The following is a 13,891-nucleotide window of genomic DNA, read 5'->3' on the forward strand; positions in this document are numbered from 1 at the left end:
GGGACTTTCCCCGTGCTGCAAGGCTAGTTTCAAACCGAGGTTTTCCGGAGTATAGGTTGAATACTCTGTCTACTGAGACACTTGGCCTGTTCCCTCATCTATAAGATTAAGGGGCTGCCTTTTAAGATCCCTTTTAGCGTCATAAATATGTGCCTCCTGTAGCCTAGCGCTTAGCACAGTTACTGTAGCTTAGCACAGTTACACAGAACACTGTAGGAGCTTAATAAATGTTTATTGACTGATTGTAGTACCTGCATCCTAGGACTCTAGGGGCAAAGGTTTGGAGGTGTACTTGAGAGTTAAATATATAACAGGGAATAAGTTAAAGCCTGCCCCGAAAAGAAGGGTTAAAGGTCCAATGGGGAAGCGTTTAAAGGGCCAGACTCAGGGGTGGTTGGGAGGGGGGGGGTCCCCTCTGCTCCTGCTGTTAGGGAAGGCCAAGCAAAGCAGGGAAGAGGTTAATGAGGACAGAGGGGAGGAGCCCTGAGAGGTGATTGGCAGGAGATGGGGCCAACTTGACGTCACTCCCCCCTCCTCTCCTCACCCTCATTCCCGGACCCACAGCTGGGGGGACCGAGAGTGCGCAGGAGGGCTGGGAAAGTTGGGGGCAGTCGCCTCTCCCCGCTCCCTCCCTCCCTCCCCGCTTCTTCCTCAGCTGGAAGTGGGAGCCAGGACCAGCAAAGTTGAGAGAGCAGGGAAGGCCCCATCCGACTGACAGACAAAGTTTGACCACAAGAGGAAGTGGCCCTGAGCGAGCCCTGGGAGGGAGCCGGCTGGCCTGAGCAGGGGAGCACCCCCTGCCCACTTCTCTCACCCAGCCCAGCCCCTGAGCAGCAGAGGAGCCCCTGCGGTGCCCTCCCCAGGGAGAGCACCCCCTTCCCCCCCGGCCACCCCAAGACTGCCGGCTTCCGGAGCCGGCCCCAGGAGGAAGCTCCCGGGGAAAACAACTCTGAAGTTGGCCAGAGGCACCGCCCCGGCTGCTGCTGCTGCTGCTGCTCCTGCAGGCACCGCCTCCCCGCCCCCAGCCCTGGCATCCAGAGCAAGGGCCACCCAGTGGAGGAGATGGGGCCCGGACAGGGGGGCTGCCCCGGGGGGCCGGACAGACCCTGAGGGCCACCCCGAAGACTAGGAGACCTGTACTCCTTCAGACGAGCCAGGATGTTCCCTGCCTTCTTCCTTCTCCTCCTAGGTAAGCCTCTGAGCTCCTGCCCCTTCCAGTGCCCAGCCAGGGCTTTAGACACTGGCCCCTGCCCTCCAGTGTCTTCCCTCTGTCCTCACCTAGCCCTCCGTGACTGGGGGGCTAGATTTGCCCAGCTCTGCCATGGTCTTTTCTCCCCAGTGCTTCAATTTTCTCAGCCTCTTACCCCCACCTCCCACCTTCTCCCCACCTCCCACCCTTCACCCCATTTCTCGTGATCAGAGAGCAGTCCTAACCCCCCAGGCCAGGCCTTCCCTCCCTTCCTGCCCACTTCTAACCACCTGTTGCTTTGCTGCCTTTCACTTCGGTGCTGCCCCAGTCCTGGGTCCCCCTGGGTCCCCTGGCTGCCCGGAGGTATCAGAAAGCTTCCTTTCTTCCTCTTCTGATTGGTTGTCCCCCAATGAGCTTTCAAGCGTGACTCACTCGCTCTTCTGTGCTTTTCTCCCAGTTCTCCCAGGAGGCATCGGGGCCCACCTGGACAGGACCCCCTTTCCAAATCCGGGTAAGTAAGGGGAATCCTTGAGGCTCTCTGGGTCTGGGAGTCCTCAGGAGGGGTGAAGCTAGTGGTGGAGAGGGAGGATAGCAATTCTTCCCCACCCCCAGCCAAAAGGAAACTCCTTGTTCCTTCTCTGAGCTACTACCTTTGACCCTAGAACCCCAAGACTTAGAACCAGAGGGAACCTTATGGCTCATCTAGTCAAACTTCCCCATTTTAGAGATGAGAAACTTGACGCCCAGAGAGGTAGCAAAGTGGGGTACAGGGGAAAGAGCACTGACGACCTGGGTCCATAGTCCACCTCTGATCCTTTCCTTTGTAACCTTAGGTGAATCCCTTATCCTTTCTGGAGCTCTCAGTCTCCTCACCTGTAAAATAAGGTTATTGAACTAGATGACTTCTGACGTCCTTTCCAGCTCTAAATCTGAGATTCTGTGTCATGTAGGACAGGAACTTGCCTAAGGTCACACAGATGTGATTGGCAGAGGGCAGAGGACCCAGGTCCTCTGACTTAAGATCTAAAGTTCTTCCCACTAAGGACCTGAGAAATCATGGAATTCAGCTGTTGATTTTATGTATTGGAAAGTCATCACCTTCCATGCTGGGGCTCTGAGGTCGAACACTTGCTTTCTCTTATGCGTCCTTCTCTGTCATTCACACCCTCAAAATCTAGTAGCTTTTATTTTTCATGTATGCATGTAGCCCAGTGGAAGAAGCTCTTGTTAGTATTATTATCTCCCCAACTAGCCCATAAGGTCCATGATGGCAGAGTCTGTGAGAGTGCCTTGGATAGAATGAACATTGAACCCCTGAGGCGGGACACTGCTGTTCAAGTCTTGGCTTTCGCTCTTGCTAGGGATGTGACTAGGGACTAGTCACTTAACTCTTCTCAGTTTCCTAGGCTGTCAAATAGGCATAACGACTCTTACACTATGACTCTTAGAAACAGCTGGTGGCACAGTAGTTAGAGTGCTAGGCTTGGAGTCAGGAAGACTTCAGTTCAAATTTGGCCTCACTAGCTATGTGACCGTGGGCAGGTCATTTAACCTCTGTCTGTCTGTTTCCTCATCTGTAAAATGAGGATAAGACCATCTACCTCCCAGGATTGTTGTAAGGATCAAATGAGACCCTGGTAAATCACTTAACCTCTCCTTGCCTCAGTTTCCTTAAATGTCAGATGGGGATAACAATAGCAGCTACTTCCCAGGGTTGCTGTTAGGATTAAATGAGATATTTGTAAATGCTTATTCCCTCCCCCACCTTACTTCTTGCTTGTTTGGTAAGGAAAATACTTTGGTAAGCCCTAAACATTTGTAGAAATGTGAATTGGCTCTTGAAGGAAGGAGAAGGGAATTCCAGGCCTGTGATTTCATTGGTATAAATGACCTTGATGAGCTTATTTCCTCTATTAATGCAGATTGGCAGCTCAGTCTGAAATTTACAGTCCTAAAGAGATGCCTGAGGACCAGAGAGGTTAAGCAGCTTCCCCATGGTCACACAGCTAGTACTTGTCTGAGGCAGGACTTGACCCCTGGTCTTCCTGACTCTAAGTCTAGCCTCCAATACACTGTCTCTCATCTCAGACCTTTTATTTCATTGGAATAGGAAACTATTAATGCAAATCAGCATCTGCTCTTCTATATTTAGTTTTAGAGGTTGCCTGGGGCACTGAGAGGTTAGATGATCTGTCATGGCCACCCAGACAGGATGTGTCAGAGGAAGAGGCCTCCTTGTCATTATGATGAGGATTATTCATCTTTGTAACCCCCACCAGGTAGCTCCGGGCCTTGTGCCAAGGAGGTGTTCCGGAAATATTTATGGATCATAATGTTATTTGGGGTGACTGATGAGAAGGAATAGGTGGGAGGAGAAGGAGGACTTGTCAACTTGGGTATGGGACTCTGAATTACCTTCCTGTGTCTGGTCTCAGCCTAGCAGCTCTACTTAAGGAGTCCAGATCAAGAGGGAATGTAGGCTCCCAAAGATTCTAGGCTCAGTTGGAGGGCAAGGAGAGGAGAGTTCCCAGGGGCTCAGTCCCCACACCTTCCTCCTTGCAGCCTGCAGGGACCGTCCTGCTGTGCTTACTGGTGTCCAGGGAATCCTGCAATGGCCCCAAGGCCGGGAAAGCCGCCTCCTTCCAATCACTTGCATCTGGGTCATCGTGAGCAACAAGGAGCAGACAGTGACCATCAGGTAAGAACTGAGCTGGATTTTTATGGAAATAGCCAATGAGAAATCATCTTGGGGAGTGGGGGTTGGGAGGTTGGACCTTATCGTAGCTTCTCTACCCATGTGCCCAGTGGCACCAGTGAGATTATTTGATGTTGGTCTGACTTCTCATACCTTGAAGGCCAGTCCATTTCAGGGTCTGGACAGGGTTGGTATTAGGCAAATGACTGCTTGCAATGCTAGTCACATGCCCAACCCTATCCTCAAACCTTTTGGGATCCCTCTCTTTACCCCCAGTTACATTCCTTAATTTTCTCTGCTTCCTATCCTCTCCTGTCCTGGGTACCATTAGTTTTTGTGGTAGCAGCAATGGATAGACTCTTATCTCAGGGCTGTTTCAAGAGAGTCCAATAAGCAGTTCTTTACTTTTTTTTGGCTATTTGGAGGGCATTTGGGGTTAACTGACTTGCCCAAGGTCACATGGCTAGTTTTTGTGTTAAGTGTCTGAGGCCGTATTTGAACTCAGGTCCTCCTGACTCCAGGGCCTGTGCTCCATTCACTGTACCACCTAGCTGCCCAGTTCTTTACATTTAAAAAAAATTAACCAGCATTTATTTTCTCTCCCTCTTACTTTCCCCCCTCTCCCTTTACCACCCCACCATTAGAGAAAAAAGAAAGAAAGGAAAATAAGCATCTTGTAACAAATATGTATAGTCCAGCAGAACAAATCTCCAAACTAATCAGATTCAAAAATCTCATTCTGCATCTTGAGTCCATCATTTCTCTGTCTGAGATCAACTAGTATTTTTCCAGGCCTACTAGACATAGCAGGACCTGGCATAGGAGAAGGTTAATAGGGAGAAGGAGGAAGTGGTTAGGGAGGATAGTGAAAATAAGGATATAGCAATATTAGTGTTCTGAATAACAGACAATGGAAGTCTGTCCAGTTTTTTTGTTTTAGTTGAACTGGAAGCTTGGGTATTTCTGGTAATTGGGGACCCAGAGAAGGGGCATGGGGTATTCTAGACAAGAGGAGGGAAGATATTCCTGTGGAAGATGGGTCAAATATACTGCATTCAACAAGCGAGCTCTAGACAAAATGTGAATATTATACCAGGACACTCCAGGACCCCCCCCCCATTTGAAAATGGTTTCCCCCTTTGTATTTACTGTTTACTGTAGGCCCTAAACTTTTGCTGTAATACATATCCTTAGGCTTATCACAAAATAAATACCTCTCTGTAATTGAAAGCACAATTTTCTGGCATTAAAAATATGTGCATTTCTTTTCTATTTATTGCAGAGGTGGAAAATTAGAGGTATTGAACCCTGACTAATGTCACTCTTAGCTAATGCATTGGTTAGTTTTGAAAAAATGATTTTTTTTCTCTTTCTTTTTTATTCGTTTTTTAAATGGGTAGAAAAGGCCAGGCGGAATATATTTGAAATAGACCATGATGTGAAAACAAAGGATGCATCAATAAAAATTCGAGAGAAAAAGGAAATAATTTTTATTTATAATAAAGTAATATTATAAAGTTTCTCTCATCATGCCCCCTTGACATCATATCTCACCTAGTTTGCATACACTTAGTTTTGGCTCTGCTTAACAGACATAATCAAGAGAATGAGGTGTTCTGGTTAATTGGCTAACCTGGGTAAACTGATATGTCATCAGGGCCATGCTTAGATGTTTCCTAGCTGTGTGAGTATGGATACTTTACCCCCCTGACCTTCTGGTGCCACATCTCTAAAGTGGAACATTCCATACTATCATAGGGATATTGTGAGAAAAGCCTTGAATAAACTATGGGAATGTTAACTATTACCACTATTTGAAGAAGATACAATAGCACAGATCCTTCCTTTGCCCTTTTGATACTTTGTTTCATATTATGTCTACTTATGGATGGATCATATTACTACTAGAGTGCAAACTCCTTGAGGGCAGGGATCATGTAATTTTTCATTCATGCCTCTCCAGTACCTGAGACAGTACCTTGTACATAATAGGCACTTAATCCATTTTGGGGGGATTGAATTGAAAAGAATTATATCTGTGTGAAATAATCCAGAAGGTTGTCCAAAATTTCCTTTGGCCTAAGGGTTATAATGCCCATTGGTTACCCTTGTATGAGACTACAAAAAATTCTAGTTGTTCTAGATAAATAACTGTTTGCTGTACTTGGGATCCTGGAATAAAGAAAGTAGATCTGTAACCAGCCAGTCGGTATCCCCCGCTGTACAAGGCTTTAAAAAAGTTTTATTGGGGGCAGCTAGGTGGCACAGTGAATACAGTACTGTCCCTGGAGTCAGGACGACCTTAAGTTCAAATCTGACCTCAGACACTTGACACATTTACTAGCTGTGTGACCTTGGACACGTACGTCACTTACCCTCAATTGCCTTGCCTTTCCCTCTCCAAAAAAAAAAAAAAGTTTTATTGATGCTCTTTAATTCCATTTTTTATTTTTAACATTACTTTCACTTCTCTTTCTCCCAGTCCTGGTGACAAAGAAATACAGTAGAGCAAAACAAATAAACAGATTGGCCAGGTATGAAAATGTGACTCATTCTGTCCCTCTTATTTACCATCTTTTTTTGCCAAGACATAGGTGACATGTTTCATCATGAGTCCTCTGAAGCATGATTCCATCTAAGATTTCTTTTTTTGTTTTTTTGGAGAGCAATTGGGGTTAAGTGACATGCCCAAGGTCACACGGCTAGTTTTTTTTGTGTTAAGTGTCTGAGGCCAGGTCCGAACCCAGGTCCTCCTGACTCCAGGGCTGGTGCTTTATTCACTGCGCCACCTAGCCGCCCCCTCACCTAAGATTTCTTAAGGGAGAGAAGTAATTCCATCTTCTCTGATCTTATGAGAGAGGCCAAGAGAAAGGGCCAAGAGAAGAGTAGAGTGGTTCCATTTACCCCTAAAGGTTCATTCCCCAGCCAGGGAAGTTGAGGATGGGAACCAGTGGCAAAAGCAGCAGACCTAGAGCCAGAAGGTAGCTCTGCTGCCCATTAGATGTGTGACCTGAAGCAAGTCACTTAAAGCTCTTCAGTCATTCTTGCTCCCATCTGTAAAGCGTAGCTGACTGCACTGATACTAACTACCTTTTGAGGTTGTTGTGAGGACCAAATGAGATGCACTTGGTAAAGTACTCTGTGAACTACCAGTCACCAAATGTAACTCTAAAAGTCCTGTATTCTACTCTTATTTCTGCCTCACTGTCCAAGGTAGCTTGCTGATGGGGGTAGGGTGGGGGAAATGGACTCTTAGTATGACTTCTAATTCTTTTAGATTCCAGAAGTTGCATCTGGCATGTGGTTCGGAGTATCTGATGCTGCAGTCCCCTTTCCAGCCACTTATTTCCCTGTGTGAAGCTCCTTCCAGCCCACTCCGGTTCTCTGGGGGCAATGTCACCATCACCTACAGCTATACTGGGAATGGCCGGCCGCTGGGACAAGGCTTTCTGCTTTCCTATATGCAAGGTGGGGTAGATATGGGCAACCCCATAAAAAAAAGAAAAAGGAAGATTTCATAGGCCCCAAGGGTGGGAATTGTGGTAGATCATTGTAGGACTGGAGGGGGGCAGGTCAGTTGATGGACAGTGGGCTTATCCAGAAAGAGCCCCTACCTCACTGTCTCTGGCCCTATTCACAGATCGGTTCACCTGTCTCCGGGAAGAGTTCCGATGCCTGAATCACAGATGCGTGCCAAGGGCTCAGCGCTGTGATGGGGTAGATGACTGTGGGGATCAATCTGATGAGACTGGGTGTAGCCCAAGTCCTTTCCATAGCTTGACCGCTGTGCCTGCCCCCACCTGCAACCGTACGTTGGAAGATTTCTACGGTGTCTTTTCTTCTCCGGGCTACCCCCACTCTGTACTATACCCCACCCCTCACTCCTGCCTCTGGTTACTGAATCCCCATGATGGGCGACGGCTGATTGTTCGCTTCACCGCTCTAGAGCTGGGCAAGTGGGATTCAGTACAAGTGTACGATGGCCCTGGGCCTCCAGACCCTGCTCGCCTGCTCCGAAACCTCAACTATTTCAGCAATGGCAAAGCAATCATGGTGGAGACGCTCTCAGGCAAGGCCACTGTGACCTACCACTTGGGGCCCTGGAGTACTGGTGGATTCAATGCCACCTATCATGTGAAAGGATACTGCCTGCCCTGGGACCGGCCTTGTGGTGCTGGCTCTGGAGAGGGTCCTGGGGAGGGCCCAGGGGAGGGCTGCTATAGTGAAGCCCAACGGTGTGATGGGATCTGGGACTGTGCAGATGGCACGGATGAAAAGGACTGCCCTGGATGCCTACCAGGGCGCTATCCCTGTGGGGCTCCTGGAACCCCTGGTGCCACAGCCTGCTACCCAGCTGCTGATCGCTGCAACTACCAGACATTCTGTGTGAACGGGGCAGATGAACAGCAGTGCCGGCACTGCCAGCCGGGCAACTTCCGGTGCAGGGATGATCGGTGTGTGTATGAAACCTGGGTATGTGATGGGCAGCCTGATTGCTCTGATGGCAGTGATGAATGGGATTGTGCCTACGCTCTGCCCCGAAAAGTCATCACAGCCGCTGTGATAGGAAGCTTGATCTGCGGCCTTCTGCTTGTCATTGCCCTGGGCTGTACCTGCAAACTCTATGCCATCCGCACACAGGAATACAGGTCAGGGGGTCAGCACAGGATGCACTGTGGTCAAAGGGGTGGGGAGGGCTGCTTGTTCAGGGGAGGGGGAAGTGAAGAGGTTCCAGGGGTAAGAAAGGACACAGGACAAAGGAGGGTTGACCAGTTTGGGGAACAAAATAGGATCCCAGAGATCCCTATTTGGAAAGATCGTGGCCATAGTTATGAAGTCCTTTTATCATGCTGTTCTAGAAGGAGCCAGATGTAGGGTCCTGGCTTAGTAGAGTAATTGGGGGATTGGACCACAAATCTTGTTCTTTCCCACAGCATCTTTGCCCCCCTTTCAAGAGTGGAGGCTGAGATTGTACAGCAGCAAGCACCCCCATCCTATGGCCAGCTTATCGCTCAAGGTGCCATCCCACCTGTAGATGACTTTCCAACTGAGAACCCCAATGATGTAAGTTACTCTAAGTCTTGCCTGTTCATGACACCCCTGTATGGCAGAAAGAACTTTGGATTTAGAATCTTAAAACTAAATTAGAAGCCGATTTCTATTACTACCTGTAAGGACTTGGGCAAATCACCTCTTGGTGTTTCAGTCTCCCTATCTGTGAAATGAGAAGATTAAAATGGATGATCTCTAAGCTTACTTCGTACTGATTTACAAAACCTGATTAAGGCATCTTGACCAAGCCAAAGCTCCACAATGCATTTTTCCTGCTAACTACATAGTCCCTTAATAGGCTCATCTCGCTACTCTGTCTGTCCTACTCCAGATAGGACAGAAAGTAATTCTGCTCTTTGTCTTTCTCCACTCTGATTCTTCTTTATCTCTTGAATTACAGAACTCAGTGCTGGGAAACCTTCGATCTCTGCTCCAGATCCTGCGCCAGGATGTATCTTCAGGGGGCTCATCGGGCTCCCGCCGCCGCCAACGAGGCAGATCCACACGACGATTGGTTCGCCGTCTCCGGCGTTGGGGCTTGCTTCCCCGTACAAATCCCCCTTCCAGGGCCCCAGACTCCAACCTACAGGCTGCATCTGCCCCATCTACCTCTGATTCCCCAGAGGGCAGTCAGGGCACCCCTTTAGAAGGAGCAATGGGTGGGCGAGATCCAGAGGAGGCTCCTCCGTTGCCTGTCAAGGTGCCCCTTTCTTCTACCAGCTCCCCCTGTGTACCTCCTGAAGACCCACCCCCTACAACCACCCCACCTCCAGCCCCACCATCCCTGTTGTCTGGGGTGGTGCAGGCTCTCCGTGGTCGCTTCATGCCCAACCTTCGGTCCCCTACACCCCCCCAGGTCTCACCAGACCCTCGAACAGTGCCCCCATCCCAAGAGGATGAGGATGATGTGTTGCTGCTGCCTCTGGCAGAGCCTGGGCCATGGGTAGGTGAGGAGGATGAGCCACTGCTGACCTAAGTCTCCATGGCAATTGCCCTTTTGCCAAGGCAGCCCAGGGGAAGGTCTGTGCAGCCTTATTGATGTTGAATGCCTGGGGAGATCATCCCTATACCAGGCCTGAAGAGATGCCAAATGATAAATCTACTTCTCACATCTTGCCCATAGCCTTGTTGTAGCTACTGTAAAGTTGAGTGTCCTAGGACTAGTGGGACCCTTGACCCTGTTCCCTCACCCTGTCACTATCAGGCAGTGCCTACTATATCCTGAATAAGGGGCCTACACAGAGTTCTTACCTAAAGGCCAAAGATGGTAATGCTCCCTAGCCTACCCCCAGAGTTTGTGGCTATTCAAAAATAAGTTAAATGTGTGAGCTCTTAAAGGGTCAGGTGGCAGGACACTCCTCCCTTGCTAATTCCTTCCTACCCTAATCAGAATACTTGGAGCAGGGGGACAGCCAATCTGCAAATGTCCCTAGCCCCCAAGGGAAAGGGTTCGGATAGAATTTGGAGCTCTACTGTCTAGGGGACCTGCACTGGTTCTTGTTCACCAAGAAGTGAAAATGATAAATAAAATAGCTAAAAACAAGTTTTTGCAGAATAATTGTGTCCTGTCTTCCACCCTTAGCTACTTCTTCTAGGGCCAAGCCCAGAGAGTTGTTACACCCTCTCTGACCCATCTTCCTGTTAGCCTGTGTAGAGGGAGAGAAGAATCTAGCCAGAGAGAAGACTGAAGCTAAAGGGATGTGTCCAGTCCTGTGAACCTGTGGTCTTTCCCCTGACCTATGCCAGATTATACAGATACTCTCAGAGCTACCCCAAGCAGAGCTGCAGTTCTCGATACCCAGCCTACTGGGCAGCATTACACAACCCAGTCCCTTTACAGCCCAGGGGACCCCACAGAGAGTCCTTACTCCTTTGGTCTTCCAATATCCATTTAAGTTATCAAAAGGTATGTATGACTCACAGGACAAGATATTATGGAGCCAAGAATGTAGACACAGTGAAGACATAATTCATGACCTCTGAGAACTCTCTTTTTTTAGACAAGACAGATGAAATTTCCCCTGTGAAACTAGCTCAAAGAATATGGTATTGAGCATTAAGATTACTAAATACTTACAACAGTTGAAAAATAATTTTAAACATTCATTTTTGTAAAATTTTGAGTTCCAAATTTTTCTCTCTTCTTCCCTTCCCTCCCACCTCCCTAAGACAACAATCTGATATAGATTATACATGTACAATCATGTACAACAGTGATTCTTAATGTTTTTGGTGCCATGACCCCTTTGGCAGTCTGGTAAAGCCTATGGACCTTTTCTCAAAATAAACTTGTTAAATTAACAAACTAGGATTACAAAATAAATCAATTATATTAAAATGCAGCCATCAGAATATTTTAAGAAGAAAAAAATATTTATGGACCCCAGGTGAAGAATACCTGCTTTAAAAGATCCATGATTTCCTCAATGCTGTTTCCTCTGTTGAAGCCAGGTCACCACTGTGACTTGGTATATGATTTCATGCATTCCTGTTACTAAGATAATAATAATAATAATAATTACTGGATCCAACTTTCACATTTAGGTAGGACTGATATTTGAGACATAGAGGTAATCCACTGTCAGACCCAAACTTAAAAGTTCTATTTCATCATTCATTCATTTCCCCACCATCCCACCTTTATCCTGATACTTTTCCCCTTTCTCTGTTGGGATGTCTTATCTCTGTAGACATTCCCTCAAAGCCTATGCTAGGAGGTTCCTGCTTGGTAATTCCTTTTTTTTAAGCAATTGGGGTTAAGTAACTTGCTCAAGGTTACACTGCCAGTTATTTCTGTGTGGGTGCCAAGTATCTGAGGCCGGAACCGAACCTGGGTCTCCCAATGCCAGGACCGGCTCCCTTACTCACTGCACCACCTCGCCGCCCCAGCAGCTTGGTAATTCCTGCAAGGAACTTGAGCTCTGCTGATATAACTCCCTCAGAACCTATAGTCATCTCTAGTGGAGAAATAGTGAGATAAATGTGGGAAATGCTGATGTCATTTTGGTCTAGTTTGGGAAGTCTTCCTGGGAGAGGTGTCCCCATGCCATGCTTTAAAAGATGTTGGTAAGAGAAGGTTAGTCCAGGTAGAGTCATGGTCTGAGGGCAAAGAATGACCAAAGAGACAGGCTATCCCAAAAAGGAATAGAATTAACTAAACAAAGATGAGATGATCAAGGCTGATGAAGCATTTTAGAGCTCAGAGCATCCGAAGATCACTGATGTGGACGTGCTGGGTTTGAGAGGGTAGGTGGGGTGATTGGGAATGCCAGAGCTGGAAAGGATCAGAGAGACTCCAGACTTGGAGATGAGCAAACTGAGATCCAAAAGAATGCAAGTGATTAGTCCAACATCATAACTACCGTGTTTCCCCGATAATAAGACACTGTCTTATTAATTTTTTGGACAGAAAAACACCAGAGGGCTTATTTTCAGGGGAGGGCTTATTTTAATGAACATTGACAGCAATTTTAATAAACAGGTAAATGTGAACAAAAAAATTTTTTTTAATTCTAAAATAACACAGCTCTGATTAGATGCAGCTCGGAGCGCGGCATGCGTGCGTGCGTTTGGGGGGGGGAGGGGGGACAGTGCATTCAGAGGGTACCGTAATGTAGCGTGTAGTGCAGGAGATCACCTTCACTACAGTAGCAATCTCAATAGGGCTTATTTTCTGGGGAGGGCTTATTTTAGAGGAATCTTACACAGTAAGGGGAGGGCTTATTTTTGGGATAGGTCTTATTATCGGGGAAACACGGTAATTAGTGTTGGAACTAGATTTCATGAGGTTAAGGCCTAAATAGAAAAAAAAATCATTGAAGTGTCACTCTACTAGCAAGAGACACTGTAAGTAGAGAGAGAGAATGGTAGGATTCTCCACAGAGGAAGGAGCCCTAGAGAGAACTTGCTTCTCTCTCCTGAGTTTTGTTTTCCCTTCCCTGATTTACCCCGCCCCAGCCCCAGTCTCTATTCTGGCAGAGAGACAGATATTGATTACACACTGTGAACATCTTTCCACCCAAAGCTAATTGCATAATATTCTCTCCTCTCCTTAATCAGCAGGAACCAGAGCAAGTTCTAAGGAAGCCACAAGGAGGGGAATGGGGATTCACCTAAAGCTCTCCCTGTAGCCTGGCTCCCATATGACTCAGCATAGAGCTGAAAGTGATTTCCTTTTCTTCAGGTCTTTCTCAGGAGGTTGAGGATAGGTTTTAGCTATAGTTTCAGTTAATGGTCCTGTCCTACCCAAGATGAGAGAGAATTAACTAGAGTAACAACCATAACTAGTAAAGGGCTACCTGAGTTTTGCACCAGAGCTCCAAGATGAGAAGAGGGCGTGGTCTTCTCTATGAGAATCCTCCTATCCTTCACATGCCCCTGGACCACTAACCTCCTAGAGTCCTCAGGGAACACCTTCCTTCAATCCTCAAAAGGCAAGAATATACCTAGCAGGACAAACTGTCTGTATTAGACGACCAAGTCTGGGGATTCACAAGCATCTGGACATGGGCAGCCCAGCATCAATGTGACAGCAGGCCCATCCAGCAACAGCCTTAAGGTTTCTGTCTCTCCCTACCACCTAATTGAATTCCCTACCTATGCCAGAATTTCTAGTTATGGCTTTGGCTGGCATTTTTATGCTATAAAAATTCTTACAAAGGACTGTTTTGTATGTGTGTGCCCAAGCACAGGCCTGACTCTCCAAACAACGTCAGCTCTGGGAAACATGAAAAAATAGGCAAATATTTATCTCTACTGCCCCAGACTCCCCTACTCACAACGAAGGACATGTCACTATTTTCTCTCCAAATCCCTCCAAGCAATGTCCTCCCTTTTTTCACTCTATGGTATAAATGACTGATAACAGTAGCAAGTAACACTGACTCCTGGAGATAGGGGCATTTTAAATGGTCAGCAAAGTCTTTGAAGGTGAAAAGATGGAGTCAGTCTCTAGA

General features: G+C 47.4%; 1 protein-coding gene across 2 annotated transcripts; it reads left to right on the plus strand.

Moving 5' to 3' along the window:
• The first annotated feature begins 524 nt into the window (after positions 1-524).
• Positions 525-10,479, plus strand: LRP10 (LDL receptor related protein 10). 2 transcript variants are annotated; one of them, XM_069097796.1, is made up of 7 exons: positions 525-1,189; positions 1,647-1,700; positions 3,752-3,887; positions 7,162-7,352; positions 7,525-8,533; positions 8,819-8,948; positions 9,337-10,479. In XM_069097796.1, exons 1-7 carry the CDS (start codon positions 1,159-1,161, stop codon positions 9,910-9,912), a joined length of 2,127 nt encoding a protein of 708 aa, XP_068953897.1. In that variant the 5' UTR covers positions 525-1,158; the 3' UTR covers positions 9,913-10,479. The 2 variants fall into 2 exon arrangements, with proteins under 2 accessions (XP_068953897.1, XP_068953898.1); XM_069097797.1 differs by lacking the exons at positions 525-1,189; positions 1,647-1,700 and adding an exon at positions 6,367-6,418 and having other exon boundaries at positions 3,751-3,887.
• Positions 10,480-13,891: the final 3,412 nt, after the last annotated feature.

The sequence above is a fragment of the Petaurus breviceps genome, unplaced genomic scaffold (genome assembly GCF_028583685.1).
Source record: "Petaurus breviceps papuanus isolate PSGF00001 unplaced genomic scaffold, PetGlider_PUasm1.0 37, whole genome shotgun sequence".
NCBI lineage: Eukaryota > Metazoa > Chordata > Mammalia > Diprotodontia > Petauridae > Petaurus > Petaurus breviceps.